Source organism: Tetrao urogallus (genome assembly GCF_951394365.1).
Source record: "Tetrao urogallus genome assembly, chromosome: 6".
Lineage (NCBI taxonomy): Eukaryota > Metazoa > Chordata > Aves > Galliformes > Phasianidae > Tetrao > Tetrao urogallus.
Genome location: NC_136819.1, coordinates 21,808,514 through 21,825,707, shown reverse-complemented (window position 1 = coordinate 21,825,707; position 17,194 = coordinate 21,808,514). Strand labels below are relative to the sequence as shown.

Below are 17,194 nucleotides of genomic sequence, written 5' to 3'. Positions count from 1 at the left end.
GGCGCCACCGCCCCGGCCCGACCCCTCCCCGGGCTCCTCCCCGAGCCGCTCCTCTGCCGGGCGGCGAGCTGAGCCGCGTGGCCGAGCTCCTGTCCCCCTCTGGTGGCTGCAGCGGAGCCTGCAGGGCTGCGGCTCGGCGCAGCGGGGCCGGCCGGGGACGTAACCGAGTAGCTCCAGCTCCTGCTTCAGTGACCGGTTTTAAGAAGGAAACCGACACGCCAAAGATTCAGAGTGAATGTCATTTTATTTGTTTGACCAAGTGAAAACACACACAGATCAGTTAGTCCAATGCTTCCACGTCACCTTCAGGCTTACAGAACTGGTACCACCAGTCTCTCCCTTGCTGCTCCAAAAAAGTAGTAATGAAGAAAACTACGGGACAGGATCTTCAGCTCAGATCTGAGCAGCACCATTGCATCGGTATTCAGGTTTTCTTCACTGTACAGGAATGTCAGCCCCAAATCGTGTCTCAGTGCAACACTTCAAAACCAGAGCTCGGAACTGTTCCTCAGGGACCAAAACCAACCTGCAGCCACTCACCACAGAAAACACTGGTACCACTTGCCATTCAGTCTGGCTTGGAAGTTCTGGTGCATTTCACACAGAAAGGAATGATAGGAACCACATCTTTAGAGATCAGGTAATAGACAACAGCAGTGCAGACCTCCCATGTACTCTGACCCATCTCAGAGCTGGATAACTTCTATAGAACAAATCAAGTACACTGAAAACAGAAAAGTTCCACGTTTAAAGAAGTTTACTGGTTCTCATTTGTAAGTAAGTCAGGAATCACATTCTGAATGGCCTCACCAAAAGACAGGCTGATGTACTGCAGAAAGAACGTAGCCATCAGTGCTAAAGGAAAGTAACTCATTTCAAGCTCTGCTTTTAAAGTGCCAGTGGTCTCTTACACAGCAACTAGCAAGTAACATGTAACTCGACATTTAGCCACGCTGTGCTATCATCCTCTGTTACAGATAGCAGGCACTGAACTTGTAAAAACTTTACAAATCGAAGCTACATACAACTGAAGAGTTGACTTCATATTCAAGAAGCAAGAATTTAAATACTTACTGAAATGTTATTTTATGTATACATTTGTAGATGAGCAATCACACTCATTTGGGTTTGTTGGGGTTTTTTGGCTCACTTCCCTCAAATTCATAACCAAAAGTCACACTGAACCCTTGAAGTTCACATAAATGACTGCTCAGGTTTTGGTGCAAGAATCCATTTCAAGACAGTACCAATCCATGAGCAGACTTCTGAAAACATCACGCTAAGGACCATTTTGTGATCATCCTTCCCAAGTGGTGATCCTTTCTAAGTTACACAGAAGTCTGAAGTGGAGGTACTCTTGTTTTACAGAGAGATGACTTCAACATAGCTCGAGTCTGTCCCCCCCCTGCCCATGGCGTCCCAGTTCCTTCGACTGGGCCATGTGGCAGGGGAGCACTTGCTAGCTGGCTGACAATGATGAATCCTTGCAAGTATCCTAAACCCAAGCTGGGAGAAGTTACACTGTGAACAGAACCAGGCTTCCTTTTCAAAGAAATACACTTCCTTCCCACACATCCCTACCTCTGAATATGCCAGAGAACTGCTACTGTTCTGCCCGTCACCCACAGTCATAAGACTCAGATGTGATGGATGCTATATGACCAAGCTGTTCTTCAGCAGTGCAGTGTCTGATCAAGTCCGTCTAAGTATTTATTAAAGCATAGCGTAATTTTAGTCCAAAACACTTCCCAACTCAATAAACCTATAAACAAATAAAGCCTATTTTGAAATCAGTATTAGAAGTCAAGAATTTGTCTGTATTCTCTAAACAATACAGTTTTGCTTATTAGAAAGCACACTTACAACTGCAGTTGTTTAAAACATTAGGTCTACACAGTGCTGAGGTGCAGGCATGGAACCTGCAGGAGTTCCAGGCTTCTGAGATCTAGCTGCTTGCTATTTACTTCTCCTTCAGCTTCTTCAAAAAACGAGCCCGTATTTGTTTGTTTGTTTTCATGACTAAACTCTTGGCAGCAGGTGTAGGTAGAATAGAGAAGATCCAGGCCTAGAAATCAAAGGAGAAAAGGCTCAGTTTTTACAGGCTGTACAAGGCTAAATCAGTACCAGTACTTGTAAACTTTACAAAATTATGATTACAAGTTAAATAAAATCCATTTTTGTTCTTTACTATTCTAAACTGCTCTTCTATCAGGCAGATAGAACATATCAGATCCTTGTGCCTCCGGAGGTAACTTACCATGATGGCATGGGGCAGGCACCCGTTGGTCTGGGACTGCAGGCCTACTGTGCCTATGGCAGCTCGCACGAAAGTTTCAGGACTGGGCTTACTGAAGGTTGGCTTGCGGATTTTGGACAGTTTTGTTGCCACGTAATATGGGAGAACGCTCTGCAAGTAGGAAAGATCACAATAGGCACAGAACACTTTCAAATTAACTTACAGATTCGATAAGGAACCCAAATCACTAGCAATCAGGTAACCTGAACACACTGAATTTTGAAACACACTAGCTTAAATTAGACTTCTTTTTAATTCTGATTACAACATCCCAGCGTACAGTACTAACATTTTCCATCAGCTATCCTGTGACACACCTCATAATGTGCCCACAAGCCATGCCTTTCGCATGCTTACTTTCAACTTCTCAACCTTGGCCTCTGAAGTAGTCAGAACGCCACAAACTAAAGCTGTTCAACCAGGTATTAATACCTCAGAGATCTCGCAATCTTACAAACATTGGAACCTTACCAGCACTTTGAGAAGGATATCCAAAGATAAGCAGGGTCCTATAGCTAGACCAATGATTCAGTACCTGCATTTGCCACAATTTGCCCCAACAGTGAGCACCATGAGTTGCAAACCTTTATAGCAGGTATCTGAAAAGCATCCTTCCCCTTCTGCTACACTAGTAGATCACAGAAGAAAAACATCATCTCTAAACTCAGCATACTTGGGCAAGTTACACTCCAGAAACTTGTGTCAAAATACTTAGTCTTTAAAAGAACAGTGACCATATGATCTCAGAAACATCACCTTCCCCAGCTCTGAAGAGCGTAACGTGAATGAAAGGAACAACTACAAGCCTCAGTAGATCTGAAACCACAGCTTTATAGTAATATATATAGCAATATATATAGGAATATAGGAATACAGGAATTCGACCACCACGAAGAGGAAGCAGTACTATGCTAGCAGCTTAAAGAAAGTGTGCCTCTCTCCACAAATGGGACTGAGAATACAGATAACATACTGAAAGATTCCATATTCAAATTGAGAGAAAAACTTGGATACCTGAATTTCAGAAAGCGAAAGCTTTGATAAGAAAACTATTCAGTTTATGTGGTGGTTTTGCCTATACACATAGCTAAGCTTCCTCACTTCATCTCCTTGAAGAAAGAAGAGGAGAACAGGGGCACTGAGGTTGAGGTAGGGACAAGATTGCTGACCATTATGGGCAGAACAGATTCAACCTAGGGAGATATCCAATAATTTATTGCCTATTACTAACAGACTAGAGAGTGAAATCTACAAACTAAAGACACCTTCCTCCCACTCATCCTCTTCCACTCCTCCATGGGTGCACATGGAGGTCTGCTCCACGTAGTGCACATGGGCTGGGATGCAGCCTGCTTCACTGTGGGCCTCTCTCTGACTGCAGGGAACAGCTGCTCTGTGCCTGGAGCACCTCCTGCTCTCCTTCTGCACTGACTTCAGTGCCTGAAGGACCGTTTCTCTCCATTTTCTCACTTTTCTTTCCCAGCTTTTCTTTTTTTTTTTTTCTTTCTCAGTTTTTTTTTTTTTCTTTTCTTAAATCTGCTCTCCCGGAGGCAGAATGAGCATTGCTTATGGCTCAGCTCTGGCCAGCAGCTTGTTCCTTTTGGAGCCAGGTGGAGCTGGCTCTTAATTCACATGGGGCAGCTTTTCTGCACTCTGCTCACAGCAGCCATCCTTGCGGCCCCCCTTCCCAAAACCTTGGTACATAAACCAATGGAGTCGGACACTGTAATATCAGTAGGTGTCTAGTTTAAGTTTTGTCCACTTTTTGTTACATTTCTAAATTGAATCTATTATCTATCTATTAAAACTGGCCAGCCCACAGAATTGCATTCAACATCATATGGATTCAACAAGAATGATTTCAGGCCCTGAGCAGAAATTTCTTCTAATTATGCTACAAGGACATGAACAAACCAGAAGTCAGAATAGCTTGTTTATGCATTTCCATTTCAGTTTTAAAAAGAAAGATCTGAATTCCCATGTGTTTCCCCAGCAGCATCTAACACTTCAACATAGCGAATATAGTTGAAGAAAGCAGGTAACAAAAGTTTTCACTGTTCCACTTCTGCTATGCACAGTAACCAAATTTAGATGCAAAATGCTGATATTAACAGAAATTTAAAGAGTTACCAGTAAAATAAGGGGTTAAAGAACCAAGCAATGTTTTCCGACACTCAAAGAAAGTTTCAGAAAGTCTGCAGAAACTTTTCACGCAGAGATTTTTCCACAAGATGATCAGGAGAAATCCTTGCAGTCCTTCCCACTCCTTTTCACCTGATTCTTGCTACAGTTCCACACCCCTCCCATACAGATGTAAACAAACACAGAATTAACCCTTTCATACGGTGAGCCCAACTGGAAGCACAAGCCTGAAATTAAAAGCACTACATTTCTGAAGGTCAAAGCGATGAATTTCAAACAGTCCAAAGTGAGTGCAGTTTTCCTAATGGCTCCAAGAAGATTCGTCAGCTAATCTTCACAGGAACGCACTTGTAATATTCATTAGTGGTTTATAGGAGCTTAGGAATGAGAAGACAAGGACACAGACTGCAATAAAATCAGCATAACAAATTGAAGTTGTGACAGCTATTGGTCATCAGGCTCACCTAACCCAGAAAAGCAAAGCACTGCCTACATTTAGGGACATGCTATCTGGAATTCAGCACTCTTAGCCAACAAGCGAGTTACAGCTTACCATCACCCATCAAGCTTTCTGAAGGAAAAGCATATTTGTTGATACAAAAGCCAGATTTAATCTTCATTTATGTTAATAATGTAAGGTACTGAAAATATTTTCATGGCTTTTTTATATCCTAATCTCAAAAGTAGTTCCTCCCCGTACTGTGTGTGTTCATACTGCGTTTAACACCGTTAGAATAGCATGTCCTACTGAGGTTTTTTTGGTTGTATTTTTTTTCCCCTTCATCTTTTCAATATGCATAGATATTCTGTAATAAGCTGAGTCATAAATGAGCAGCTCCTTCTTCATTCTCCTCTTAAAGCAACAACACCAGTTAGAAAAAATTCTGGGAGGATGATACCGCCTGGTTACAAACACAGGTAGGTATAGCACATCTCAAAGGTACACCACTTCCTTCTCCTCCAAGCACTCATCTCTAAATACTCTCACACTGAGGTAATTATCAGCACGCTTATGCTTGTGAAGACAGCAGAAAATAAAGATCAGACATCCTAACTTAAGGAGGGATTTTCCCAAATGAAACACAGTATCTGAATCAAACTCCTCGAGGCTGCTCTGGAAGGCTTTTCAAGGATGGACATACCTTCCACAGAAACCATTTATGTTGCCAGAGCTCGTTTCAGCACGCCTGTAAGTAGCAGGTACTCTCAGTAGCAGCAAAAAGCCACAGACCTCATGCAAGGGTGGGAGGGGGAAATCACACCCAGCTTGATTGCCACGGGAGCTGTGTGCCGGTAAGTACATTTGAGCAGGAAATAAATCCTATTAGATGACTTACTGATCTAATTAATGCAGAAAAGAGAATCACTATGCTTTATTAGGAGAACGAGGTGTTTTCAAAATAAAGAGCTACCTGATGTTTGTACTTCAAAATATAAAAGATTCAGCTGAATGTCCTGATCTGGGTTGAGGGCAACGAGTTCTAGAATTAGACAAGCCAGGACCTGCTACCGTTTGATGAAGAAGTACCAAGAGGTGCTGCATCTCGTTTTAGATTTTAGATGATTGAACAAGATAGGATTAGCAAAAGGCTGGATCTCCAGAATCAAAGACAAATGCAGTAAGAATCCCAGAAACACATTCTTCGCTAATAACTCAAAGCAGAGTCTAAAACTGTGTAAGTACAAGTCCAGAAGACAGTTAAGAATGTCACCCATCCCACTTGAGCTCCACCTGTCTGACATGCTTATTTAAGAAAGTCACGATACACAGAGATACTCAGTAGTTCAGTTTCACTGATAAGCTTCCTTCCGCGCAGGCTGTTGTTTAAAGATACTGCATGATGTTCATTTTCACCCATACGCAATGGCACCATACATAGTAGCAAGCAGGCAGCTATGCTTTCCAGGCTGCCTCAAACTCTATAATATTATTACATAAGCCACACTCAGAGGACATTCTCCCCACGCAAATGAGGCGTTGCTCTTACTCACGTGAGACTTCTCACAAAGAGGTCAGTACAGCAAACCAACACCACCAGTTCCTTCAGTCTGAGACACTCTGAGCACAGATTAAAAGAGGGCCATATTGAGCACTGAAGAAACAACTGGAAGGACAGCTGTGTTACATGAAGATAAATCTACGATATAGAAATTGAATCCCTCAGGGGAGAGGGATAACATGTAATACATGCAGAGTAAAAGTAATAACGCTAAAGAACTTGCACTAAGGTAAAATTGTTGCAGGGGGGTCTGGAGCCGAAGACAGGAAAGGCCTGGAAAGCCTTCTGAGTAAAGAAGGAAATGAGTAGACAAGACAACATAAGAAGCTCTAGTTTAATCTGTTTCAAGACAGGAAAGCACACAAACCACTATGTAAACTGAATGTGAATCTGATCAGAGCGTCAAGTTTTTATGCATCCACTGCTGATGAGAGAAAATTGATTTGGCTGAAGGAACATCTCAGGGTGCTACTGCAGTGTCAAGCACTCTGAAAAGTTATGCTCTGAGAGCTCTAGAGCAAGGTGTAATTTGTTACCCACACAATGCTAATGCCATCTTATCTGACGTCAAGAAGTTCTAGAACAACAGTGGGTAGAATGCTCTAAGGAGCTTTTTTTCGCTAGCTTACTCTCACCCCTTTGCTAACAGGCCCCCAAAAAAACAGCACTCTTTAAGGTGTTTGATAGAGGTTTAAATAGGGCTGCCATTGAATGGTCAGAGACTGCATGGGAATAGCTCAGCCGGTAACTTTCTTAACAGGCTAACACAATCCTCTCAGGAATTGGGACAGGACATTTCCTAGTGATGAGTTCTTTTCAATAAATACAGTTGAAAGGAAAAAAAAAAAATCCAGTAAGTCAAACAGTAATATAGCCTTGAGTTTTAAAACCTTGTGTTTCAATACCAACAAGAAGAACCGCACTCTCACGCTTAATGACTGCAGAAATTAGACAAGCATCTTTGCTCCTTACTCTCACAGTGCCCCTGGACTCGGGTGGCTTTGAAAATCACTGTACAGAATAGGAGGAAAGCAAAGACAAAGGAATGGACGTGGGCTAATACTGTTCGTATGAACCCTAACTGAATATTAAAAAGATTCACAGTTGTCTCTGCAGTACAGGTAAGATCTTCCACCACTTTTATCAAGGCTGATCATTGCTCTTGAGAGCAACAGATGTAATTACTAATGAAGAACTCAGCAGCTGTGATCCATAACGGAGTCTGGAAACTTTAGCAGCACTTGGGAAGCAAACACTAATATTAATGCAAAATCCTTATAAAGCCGAGAAAATTTGCTCTAATATATATCTACGAAGGAAAAAAAAAAGCCCAAAAAACCACATGGAATGTGAACAAGTGGGACAAAACAAAACTCACTAGAAACATGGAAATCAAGTACTGCAGAAAATCTGTATCAGCCTATTGCATACTAGGAGTCTAAGGTTTTTGTTCTTGTTATTATGCTTATACTAGCAGTTGGCTCACTGACACGTAGGGAAGGGACTGCTACTATTTCAGTCTTCTACTTATTCAGTATCTGTATGAAAGCAGTTCAAAAGTAGATTCTAGAAAATTAAGCTGCACAGGTGTATCTTAAAGAGTAGCACACAATCTTCTGGAATGCATTATACCTAAAAGTGTGACCACCAAATTTAAGAAAGATATATATATATATATTTGTTATTTCAAGATGCATTGTTTCAGGTAACTTAAGAAAGCCGCTAATAGGATCAAAGGAAATCCTCATCCCTAATTTGTGTCATGTTCATGAATAAAAGAATATGCTGATTTCCTTTTGTTACCAAGACACCGATGTTGCTGTGGTAACCACGCTTACATGAGAAGCTACTCACCTGCACAATGATGCCCTTGCTCTTGTATTCTGCATGGAGGCCTCGAGAGAAGTAATCCACAAAAGCCTACAGAGAAAAGAGAAATATGCAGTATGCTGTGCATTAAAATGGAAGCTATCGTTTGGAGCTTTATGTAAGCATATTTGATTTACTATTTATAGCTCCTGTTTTCAAAGTGAAAAACCTCAGGCTTTCAAAGAAACTTTGCAGATTACAGCAATGTCATCTCAATAGAAACCTCACGCTTACGAAGCATTTTTACAGAAATGAGACTATCTAAACAAATAAAACCCTTTTTAATTTACAAGGAAGATGAACTACATTTGTTATATAAAGTCCAGTTAAAAAAGGAAAATAATACTGAGTTCACATTATTCATTGTGCATGTCATCTCCTTAGATTTCTTTTAAAAAGAGCAATTTAAATTTCTCCTATGCAAGGTTTTTAAAACGTGTTTAAATACCCCACCTTTTTCCTTTTAATATTTAAGAATATTAAGAACATTCTATGATGATATTTTTTCCAAGTCTCTACCCATAAACTGTCCACTACCATAAACTGTCTTCCAAACTCCTGGAAGTTTTTAGAATTTTCAGGACCAAATATTTAAAGAAGGAAGCAAAAGGGCTGAAAGTTGGATATGTGAACCTGCTGTCACATCTGATACACCACCACCATAACTGGAGGCCCACTTGCTGCCCTCTCCCTCACCACTTACTCCAAGATGCACACCTCACACCTCGATACAAAAGTACTGACCTAATAATCCAAGGCTACTCAGCAGTTCAAACCAGCGCAGATTCCCTCTCCCTTTCTTCTAAACCATCTTCTCTCCCCAAGTCAAATGAAACAAAATATTATGTTCTACTATCATTTCTTGTTTTAGAATAATGATATGGCTCAGTAGGATAAACAGTGCCCTCGGCTGAAGGAAGTAAACTGTTACACCCGTAACTGAAGCAAAAATAAATACAAAATAAACCAGTTCATGTATTTAAGAACAACAGAGAATCACAGAATCATTAAGGGTGGAAAAGACTACTTGGAAGAAGATGTAGCTCTAGAGAAAAGAAGGCTATTAAAAATAGCAGCTTTTGCTTCAGACCAGTGCCAGAACAAGCAGCAAAGCTCTAATACTGCACCTACTTTAACCACCTTCTTTTGCTGGCCATGTCATTAGTGGATTAGCACAAGTTCTACCTGAAACCAGTGCTTAAAGTTTGCAGTGTCCAGTGTTTTCCCTATTAAGACCATCCTACTGTACTCAGCCAATGCACAAAGTAAAGAAACACTCCCACGCTGCTGGACTATTTCTATACTTTTCTAAGCATACACAAGATGTGAAAGTAGAATAGATTTTGCTGTGTAGCAGATATGTCTTTTTATTCTTCAAGTTACATGTACCAGCTAGAAGTAGGCTCATTAAATCAAATAAGCTTATCTTCTGCACAACTATTCTTTTTCTCTTTTCCTCACCAGTGTAAGTTCTTAATGAAAGACAGTACTCAGCATCAAGTCTCTGAAAATCACACATAACAGCAAGGATTAGTGTGAGCTAGCAATGCTACTGCAACAATATGCGGAACTCGTATGCTTGCACAAATGGTTCGGTGCAGGCTCTGAATGCTGTTGTCAGATGTATGTGTGATAACCACACAGCAGAGTATATCAGTAACCTATAACCCATAACCCATAAACAAAACAAACTATATTCTGTTAATCACAAATTGCTCTGATAATTCAAAGTTCTAGCTGCTTCCACATGACAGTCCTGAAATCAGTTACTGCTTCAAATACGGAGAGACCGTATAAAGAGAGTCATCTCTACAGCTCAGCGCGAGCTTTGCAATAAAGAAAATGTTTGTTTTACGTGAGAAGGAACAAGCAACTTCCAGTTTCCAAATAAACACTGGATTTTTTTCCTTCTTCAAGAATTCATTTCAAGAAAAGCTGTTTTTTTGTTTTTTTTTAACCTCCAGATGCTCAAAAGTGCTCCAAAAACTGTCACAGAGTTAACTAGATCAATCTAAGCCCATGACAGGGGGGCAGTAGGCCCATGGTCCTCCAACCCTCCTGGCCCCACAAAATGGGAAGTGAAAGGGAAAAGGGATAGGGAGATGGGAGCTGGGCTCAAGAAAGGAAAAAAAAAACAGCGGCAATAATCTATGGAGGAAAACTTATTTTACTAACTATGATATCGGAATGCAAGATAACACAATATAATACAAACTAATTGAAATTGAGACTGATAAATCAAATAAGATAGGAGAGAGAGTTCCTGAGACTGAGTCAAACTTTAAAAGCTTGGAATGGCTAGGAAAGCAGCCTCCAGCACCCACTGCCAGGCAGTAGGAGACTGCCCCACCTGGAAGGGCCAGATCCCATGACTTCCTATGTATCCCTAATGTACAGGGATAGGTACCTGGAACTGGAGCATTAACACTTTAACTCCCAGTGCACTTCATGATGTTATGATGCGGAATACTGAAAACCAAAAAACATAAAACCATGGCAATAGCCTATGACTTTAAAAAGTCCTAAGAATGATCTCTAAATAAGAACCCTCCGAATAAGCAGATAAATGCAGCACACAAGAGCCAATTTCCTTTCCTTGGATATCTAGTAACAAATCCAAATACTTGAGAAATGGTGGGGAAATAAAAAACAAACATCTTTCACTTTGCATTGGTATTAATGCAGGTAGATAGGGAAGCCTGTCAAAAAGCAGGAGTATGATTCCTTTTAAAGCATCTAATAGGGAATTCTCCACATGAAGGTTAAAGACTTGGACTGCTTATGTTCCTGACAATTAGCCAAAGCCATTGACTTAGATCCGGAGGATACTATACTTTAAAACCCCTCTATATAGATGAGGAAAAAACCCTAGAAATTGCAGATACAGTCTTTCTATAGCTACATTAGTGGAGTCACTTTCATGCTTACTAATCTTTCTGTGGTAGAAGACAAGCAGTGCTGAGAATAGGCAGATTACTTAGTCTGTAATTGAGTTTCTTAGGAGGAAGGGAGGAATATTTGAGATTCTAATTGAAAAAAAGACAAGGCAAAGCAGCCTAAGGTATATTATCTCTAAAATCAGAAGCTCACATCATTTGATAAAGCTGAAGGCAAAGCCACAACAGAAGTGACCTTTCACATTAAAGCAGAAAGCGTGCTGTCAGAAAATAGCTATTTCAAGAGCAAATTTTATCAGCTATTGCTAATTCAGGCTTTCACAATTTCTGAACTTAAATATCCCTTACTCACACTAATATTTCTTCAGTGTAAATAAAAAAAGCATGCTAACTTTTTCTCTTGATATATGAAAATTTAGCTGAGAGTTTAAAGGAAACACAGGTCTGTTCTGACATGAATACCACTGACTGAAAGCACCTATGTTCCATCAAGGTTCTGGTTAAACTCTGAAATTCTTTAAGTATTGAAGGCAATTGCTGGTTGTATCTAAATAAAACCACAGTGCTATACTGTTGAATATCATGCCATACATACCTCTTGCATTTAGTTTTGTTATATATACTGTGAAGCCATGTTTTGCCTTTGGGTGTTAAAAGGAGATGTTTTAGTTGAACATTTCAGAAGCTCGTACAGATACCTTGGGAATAAAACTAACCCTGGCTGCAGAAAGACAAAACTGTTCCAGATGACACAACGAGAAACCGGAGCAATAAATTTAACATGAAATGTAGATTTAGAGTAATAATATACTGTATGTCTTGAGAGCATATATTTGATATCATCTTCTTCGGCGTTCTCATTTGGAAGTTGAGCAGATATGTGCTGAAAGGACAAAGTGCTGGATAGATAGAAAATTGTCTGGACCACCTGGCTCAAAGGGCCGTGATTAATGGCTTGACATCTGGCTGGTAACAAGCACAGAACCTCACAGATCAATACCAAGGCCCATATTCTTCAATATCTGCCATCAGCAACCTAGATGATGGCACATACTACATTCTCAGCACATTTGCAGATGACAAAATTAGATGGAGTGGCTGACACGACAGAGCTTCAGTCCAGAGGGACCCCGTTCAACTTGATGATTGTTAAACTTCATGAGATTTCTTGACAGGCACAGAGTGAAGTGCAAAGTTCTGCATACCAAGTAGGATAGTCCATGTCTTAATGTTGGCTAAGTATCAGTGCTGTTGCAAAAAGAACCTGGAATTTATGGTGGCTGCTAGGGAAAAGGTAAGCCAATAACCCAACCACTGCAAGACAAACAAACTACATACTAGGCTACATTAGCAGGACATATGGCCAGCAGCTCAAGAGAAAATAATTATTTGGTACTGGCAATGCACTAGAACTCTATTTTTTTCTTTTAACTGAAGCACTAAACTTAAAGCAAATAATCAAAAATGAAGAAAAATCTTTGCTTCCTGCAAGCACCAGAAGAATCCTACTTAAATACGTATGTACATACATCCTTATCATATGTATTTATCTTCTTTAAGACTAAACAATGAGACTTGCTTCAAAGTCTCAAAATAAGAAGTTGTATTAAACTTTGTCAGCATCCTTCCTCAGCCTCACATTAAGACTGCTTGGTACAGTAACACCCTTTGTTGTGTGTGATGCGGTATATAAAATTGTCATGTGATGTAATACATAAAATAGCAGTTTCCACACCAGCAAGCCTCTGCATTCATTTTCATACTGACCTTCCAGTTTCCACTATTTGCAAATTTTAAGTTAGAACTTTTAGTTCATGAAAGCACCACTAGATGGACACCAAAACATTTATTTCTGTAGAGTTAGCTCACATTTGACACTTGATTTCAGCGTACAAAAGAATATTTACCTTGGTTGCAGAATAAAGAGTGAGCAGTGGAGTTGGATACATCCCAGCAGCTGATGAGATGTTCAAGATTACCCCTTTTGATCTGAAAGTGAAGATAAATTCCAATGAAATAAGCAGCAACAATAAAAAAAAAAAACAAACAACACCCTTTCATGTTTCATAAAATTACTGCAAGCCCTAAGAAAGTCTTTAGGATGCAACTGAGACAATTAAGACGTGTTTAAAAACTTCAATCAAATTCTAAACTGAAATTTACTAATAACCCTTCAAGCACAATGTAAATATTCAAGTAGCTGGTATAAATCAGGAATAACTCCAAGGTCAATACAGCAAGAGAATCCAGCTCCAGTATATGTTTATTGAGCTCAACTATGCAAAAATCAATCAAGAGAATTTGGCATGAATTCAGAAGGCAACTTTTAAACCTTGGGTTAAGGTGGCAGAAATGACAAGTTTGTAACATGGATTACACTTCGATAACTCCTTTTGTCATAAGTCTACACATCTTCCAAGTGTTACCTTCATGACGGATCTTTAAGATAGCAAGCATTTGAATCTACTACCTAAATACAGCAGCATTTTAATACAGTGTAGAAGATATGCAGTGGATGACTACAGAAGAGTTAGTTTAGAGGTGTGTTACTGTAATATTTCAGGTATTCCGCTATAATAGTTAGCTAAGAGTACCTGAAACTAGCTACCACCAGCTCCGTCAAGCACTTCTAAAGCATTTGCCACGAGGACAGATACTAGGACTCCTGGATTTGCCAGTCCACTATTTGGAGTATGTCCATTTCTATGACTAGTTCTATGTACAAAAGCAGACCTGTTACTTAGCGCCATGTAGAAATCAGAATTAATTAAAAAATTTAGGGCAAGTAAGCTATTAGAGGATGATAGCAGACTGTCCAACACAGGGGAAGCTGCCTCTGCTTATTCCTACCCTACAGCAGACCTCAGCCAGTTTGCCTGAACATACCATAAGGTTTTCTGTGTGCCGTGCAAAGAAAGAACATGCACACAGGTCATCACACAGCTCAGCTGCTGTAGATTCACAAGTTTCTTATCACATTTGTTCACCTACGCATAGCCTATGCCACTGCTGCCACAATGAATTAAGAAACCATCTTAAAAACAAACAGCTGAGCTTAAGCAACAATTAAAAAAAAATAAATTTTTTTGATTCTTTGTGACAACAGATTCATGGCCTCTGCCATGGTACAAGTGGGAATTAATTCCAGAAATGAGAGTTGACATGTCAGAAAATAAACATTTCACAGTCACTGAGGTCTTCAAACACTTTTGCTGAAGTTCTTGCGTTCCAGAGTTACCTGCAAGGTTCTGCTGGTCAAACAAAGTAGTAACGTGGATCCAAATATATGGCATGAAGAAAAAAAGGCTACAAAATCATCATGAATTTTCACAACAGCAGAAGGCTACCAGCGGATGCTAGAGGTTTTTCATATCGAGGCAGGTGGTGCTTGTGATATTTATCCACGAGCTCAGATGAGGATTAGCAGTGAAATGAGTATTCGTGCAGTTTTTAAGAGATTACCAGATTGGAGAATACCACAAGGAACTTTTTATAGAGCTCAGAAGGCTATGTGAGCAGACTACGGAATGGCTGCTGAAAAATCAATATTAACAAAACCAACCGCACATGCTAAAGAAAATAATGTGAATTAATCACAGTCTTTGCAGAATTCTACATCAACTCTTCATTCCCTTTTAGAATTCAACTAAAGTCACCAAGGAATTGGTTCTCTTTTGTGCGACTGTCACCAAGAGCAGCCCAAGGGGAGATGGGCAGGGAATGGCAGGGACACGTCCGTCACATTCCAAGTCCTGCCAACTCTGCAGAATGCTTCTCTGCCCAACACAGGACAGAACCTCACGGTTTGAGAAGAGAGAAAAGGAGGAAGAAAAAACCTGGTAGGTGAGCGAGGTGAAAGGGTTCAATTTAGATATTTAAGAGACTATTAAGAAGAGCCCACGACAAGAGTACAAAGACTAATGAATAACAAAGATCAAGATTTCCATTTATCCTCCCACAATGCAAATAGGAAGATGACACGAACTGAAAGACTGTGAAACGTAGACCCGATGGAGGCAGTGCTCTCCCCACACTCATGCTGGAGGAGTCACCACCACAACACGTAACAGAGGACAAAGCTTGACGGGACTCAATGACGATTGAGCATTTCTAGGGTCAACGAGACTCCCCTGTAAAGCCAAGAAGCATGCACGGAGGGGTGCACGGGCACCCAGGGGAACATTTCCCATTGCTTCCAACCCAGCGCAGCAGCAGCGCTGCAGAGAAGACCCCGAGGGCAGCAGGCCGCACCCAGCCCACCCTGCTCACTGCAACCCGCGGCTGCAGTTATATTTAGCTGTCCTGTTGCCGCGGCAACCAGCGCCCGCTCCAGCTGCACGCCGTGGAAGGAGCGCTTCCTCCCTAATGTCATTAGACACTTGCTACTTCCCCAGCAGTAAACACCAGAGTTGGGAGTTAGTCTAGAAATGGTCAACCGAGTTCGCTGCCGTGTGCCCAAAGACATCGAGGCTCGATGTTCGGTTCTGCAAAGCCTCTCACCGGGATGCTGACAGAGGAACCGCTTATTTAAGTGGACAGGAAGATGCAGATTATGAATGGTCACTGTAAGAGTCCAGAGCACAGGAGAGGAGCCACAGAAGTGTCCAAATGCCATTACCAAAAATGGCAGTCGTCTGATGCTATGGTACTCATCAAAAATAAGAAGTAAGGGACACATCAAGTTTTCTGCTAACAGACCTGGATGTAAAGCACATCCGCTCAGCTCTGAGGAATGCCGTCCAGCCAACCCCAAGTACTCCCAATCAAAGCATGCAGTGCAGGTGCAAGATGCAATGGTGCACTGTGTGACCCCGAGTGCTCAGCACACTGCCCTCCCTGAACACGCGGGATGCAGCACATTTTGCATCCACAGCTTCGACTCAAACTGATCTGCCATGTGAAGTGGCTCCACATAAGCGGAAGCTTTCCAAATGTGTAAACCCTTCTATTATTTTGATCACCCTTTCTTTCCAAACTGCTGCCCTTAGGATTCCCAAGGTGAGCCAGCAGATAGGAGTTGTGAGACAAAGAAACATGATTGTTTGCTCAAGGATAGTCAGAAGCAAACCTGGGCCCTACTTTCATTCAAACCACCTCTGCTGCTGTAATATCTAACAGAAAGACGGACATTCTGCAGGCAGAATATGATCACTTTGCTCTGTGAAATGGAAGAGATCAATCTCAGTCAAAATGGATAACTATGATGTTTCCTTAGACAAAGAAGAAACTGAGGCAAAAAGTCGCCATTAGAGTTTCAAAGTTCCAAAAACTCGTATTGAGAGTACTTAAATCCCTACAAGGCAGGATGGCTTTGGTCACGTTGCCCTGTTCAGAAGGACAATGTTTTCACATAGGCCACATGCCATTATCTGCCACGTGGAGGACCTGGGCAAGACATAACATTTGTCTTCTAAACCTTAACTACCATCACTGCAGTGCAATCTTCAGTCTAGGCCCCATCTTTCTCAAGAAATATCAATAACCAGCTCTCCCAGATTCTGGAATTTTCTTTTCTAAATCAAGTTTTCTCGCATGAAATAAACTTCGTTTGCTTCCACTCTTATCTCCAAATTGTCTCAACTAACGAGTCTAAGCTTGCCATCAATCTGACGTGCAAGGTACCAACTCTCAGAGTGGCCACTAGTTGTGACAGTTTGTACCCATGAAGAAGCTTCATGTTAGATACAAAACACTTGCTCTTCATCTGTGCAACACTAGCATAACTGAACCCTGATCTGCAGTGAAGACTTCCAGATTGTGAGAGAATACAAGAAAAAAAATCTTTTCCCCCTCTTTATTAGTCATATTTTGAGGTTTGCCCCATCTATATGCTCCTACTGTATTACTCACTACAGTATCCGCGTTGGAGGTAATACCACAGTGAGTATCATGCACAGTCCTATGCAGCCTTACTCAATATTATCATAGAATCCTTAAGAGTTGAAAGGGATCTTCAAAAGTCATCTAATGCAACTCTCCTGCAATGAATG

The 17,194-nt window shown here is 41.0% G+C and overlaps 1 protein-coding gene across 1 annotated transcript in view; it reads right to left on the bottom strand.

The window, feature by feature from the left end:
- Window positions 1–1,960: 1,960 nt before the first annotated feature.
- HSD17B12 (hydroxysteroid 17-beta dehydrogenase 12) overlaps window positions 1,961–17,194 on the bottom strand; it is a gene marked incomplete at both ends in the record, with an annotated part of 72,876 nt that continues 57,642 nt past the window's right edge. Inside the window, 4 exon segments of the mRNA XM_079537196.1 lie at window positions 1,961–2,065; window positions 2,258–2,407; window positions 8,293–8,358; window positions 13,112–13,193. Coding sequence (XP_079393322.1) covers window positions 1,961–2,065; window positions 2,258–2,407; window positions 8,293–8,358; window positions 13,112–13,193 — 403 coding nt within the window.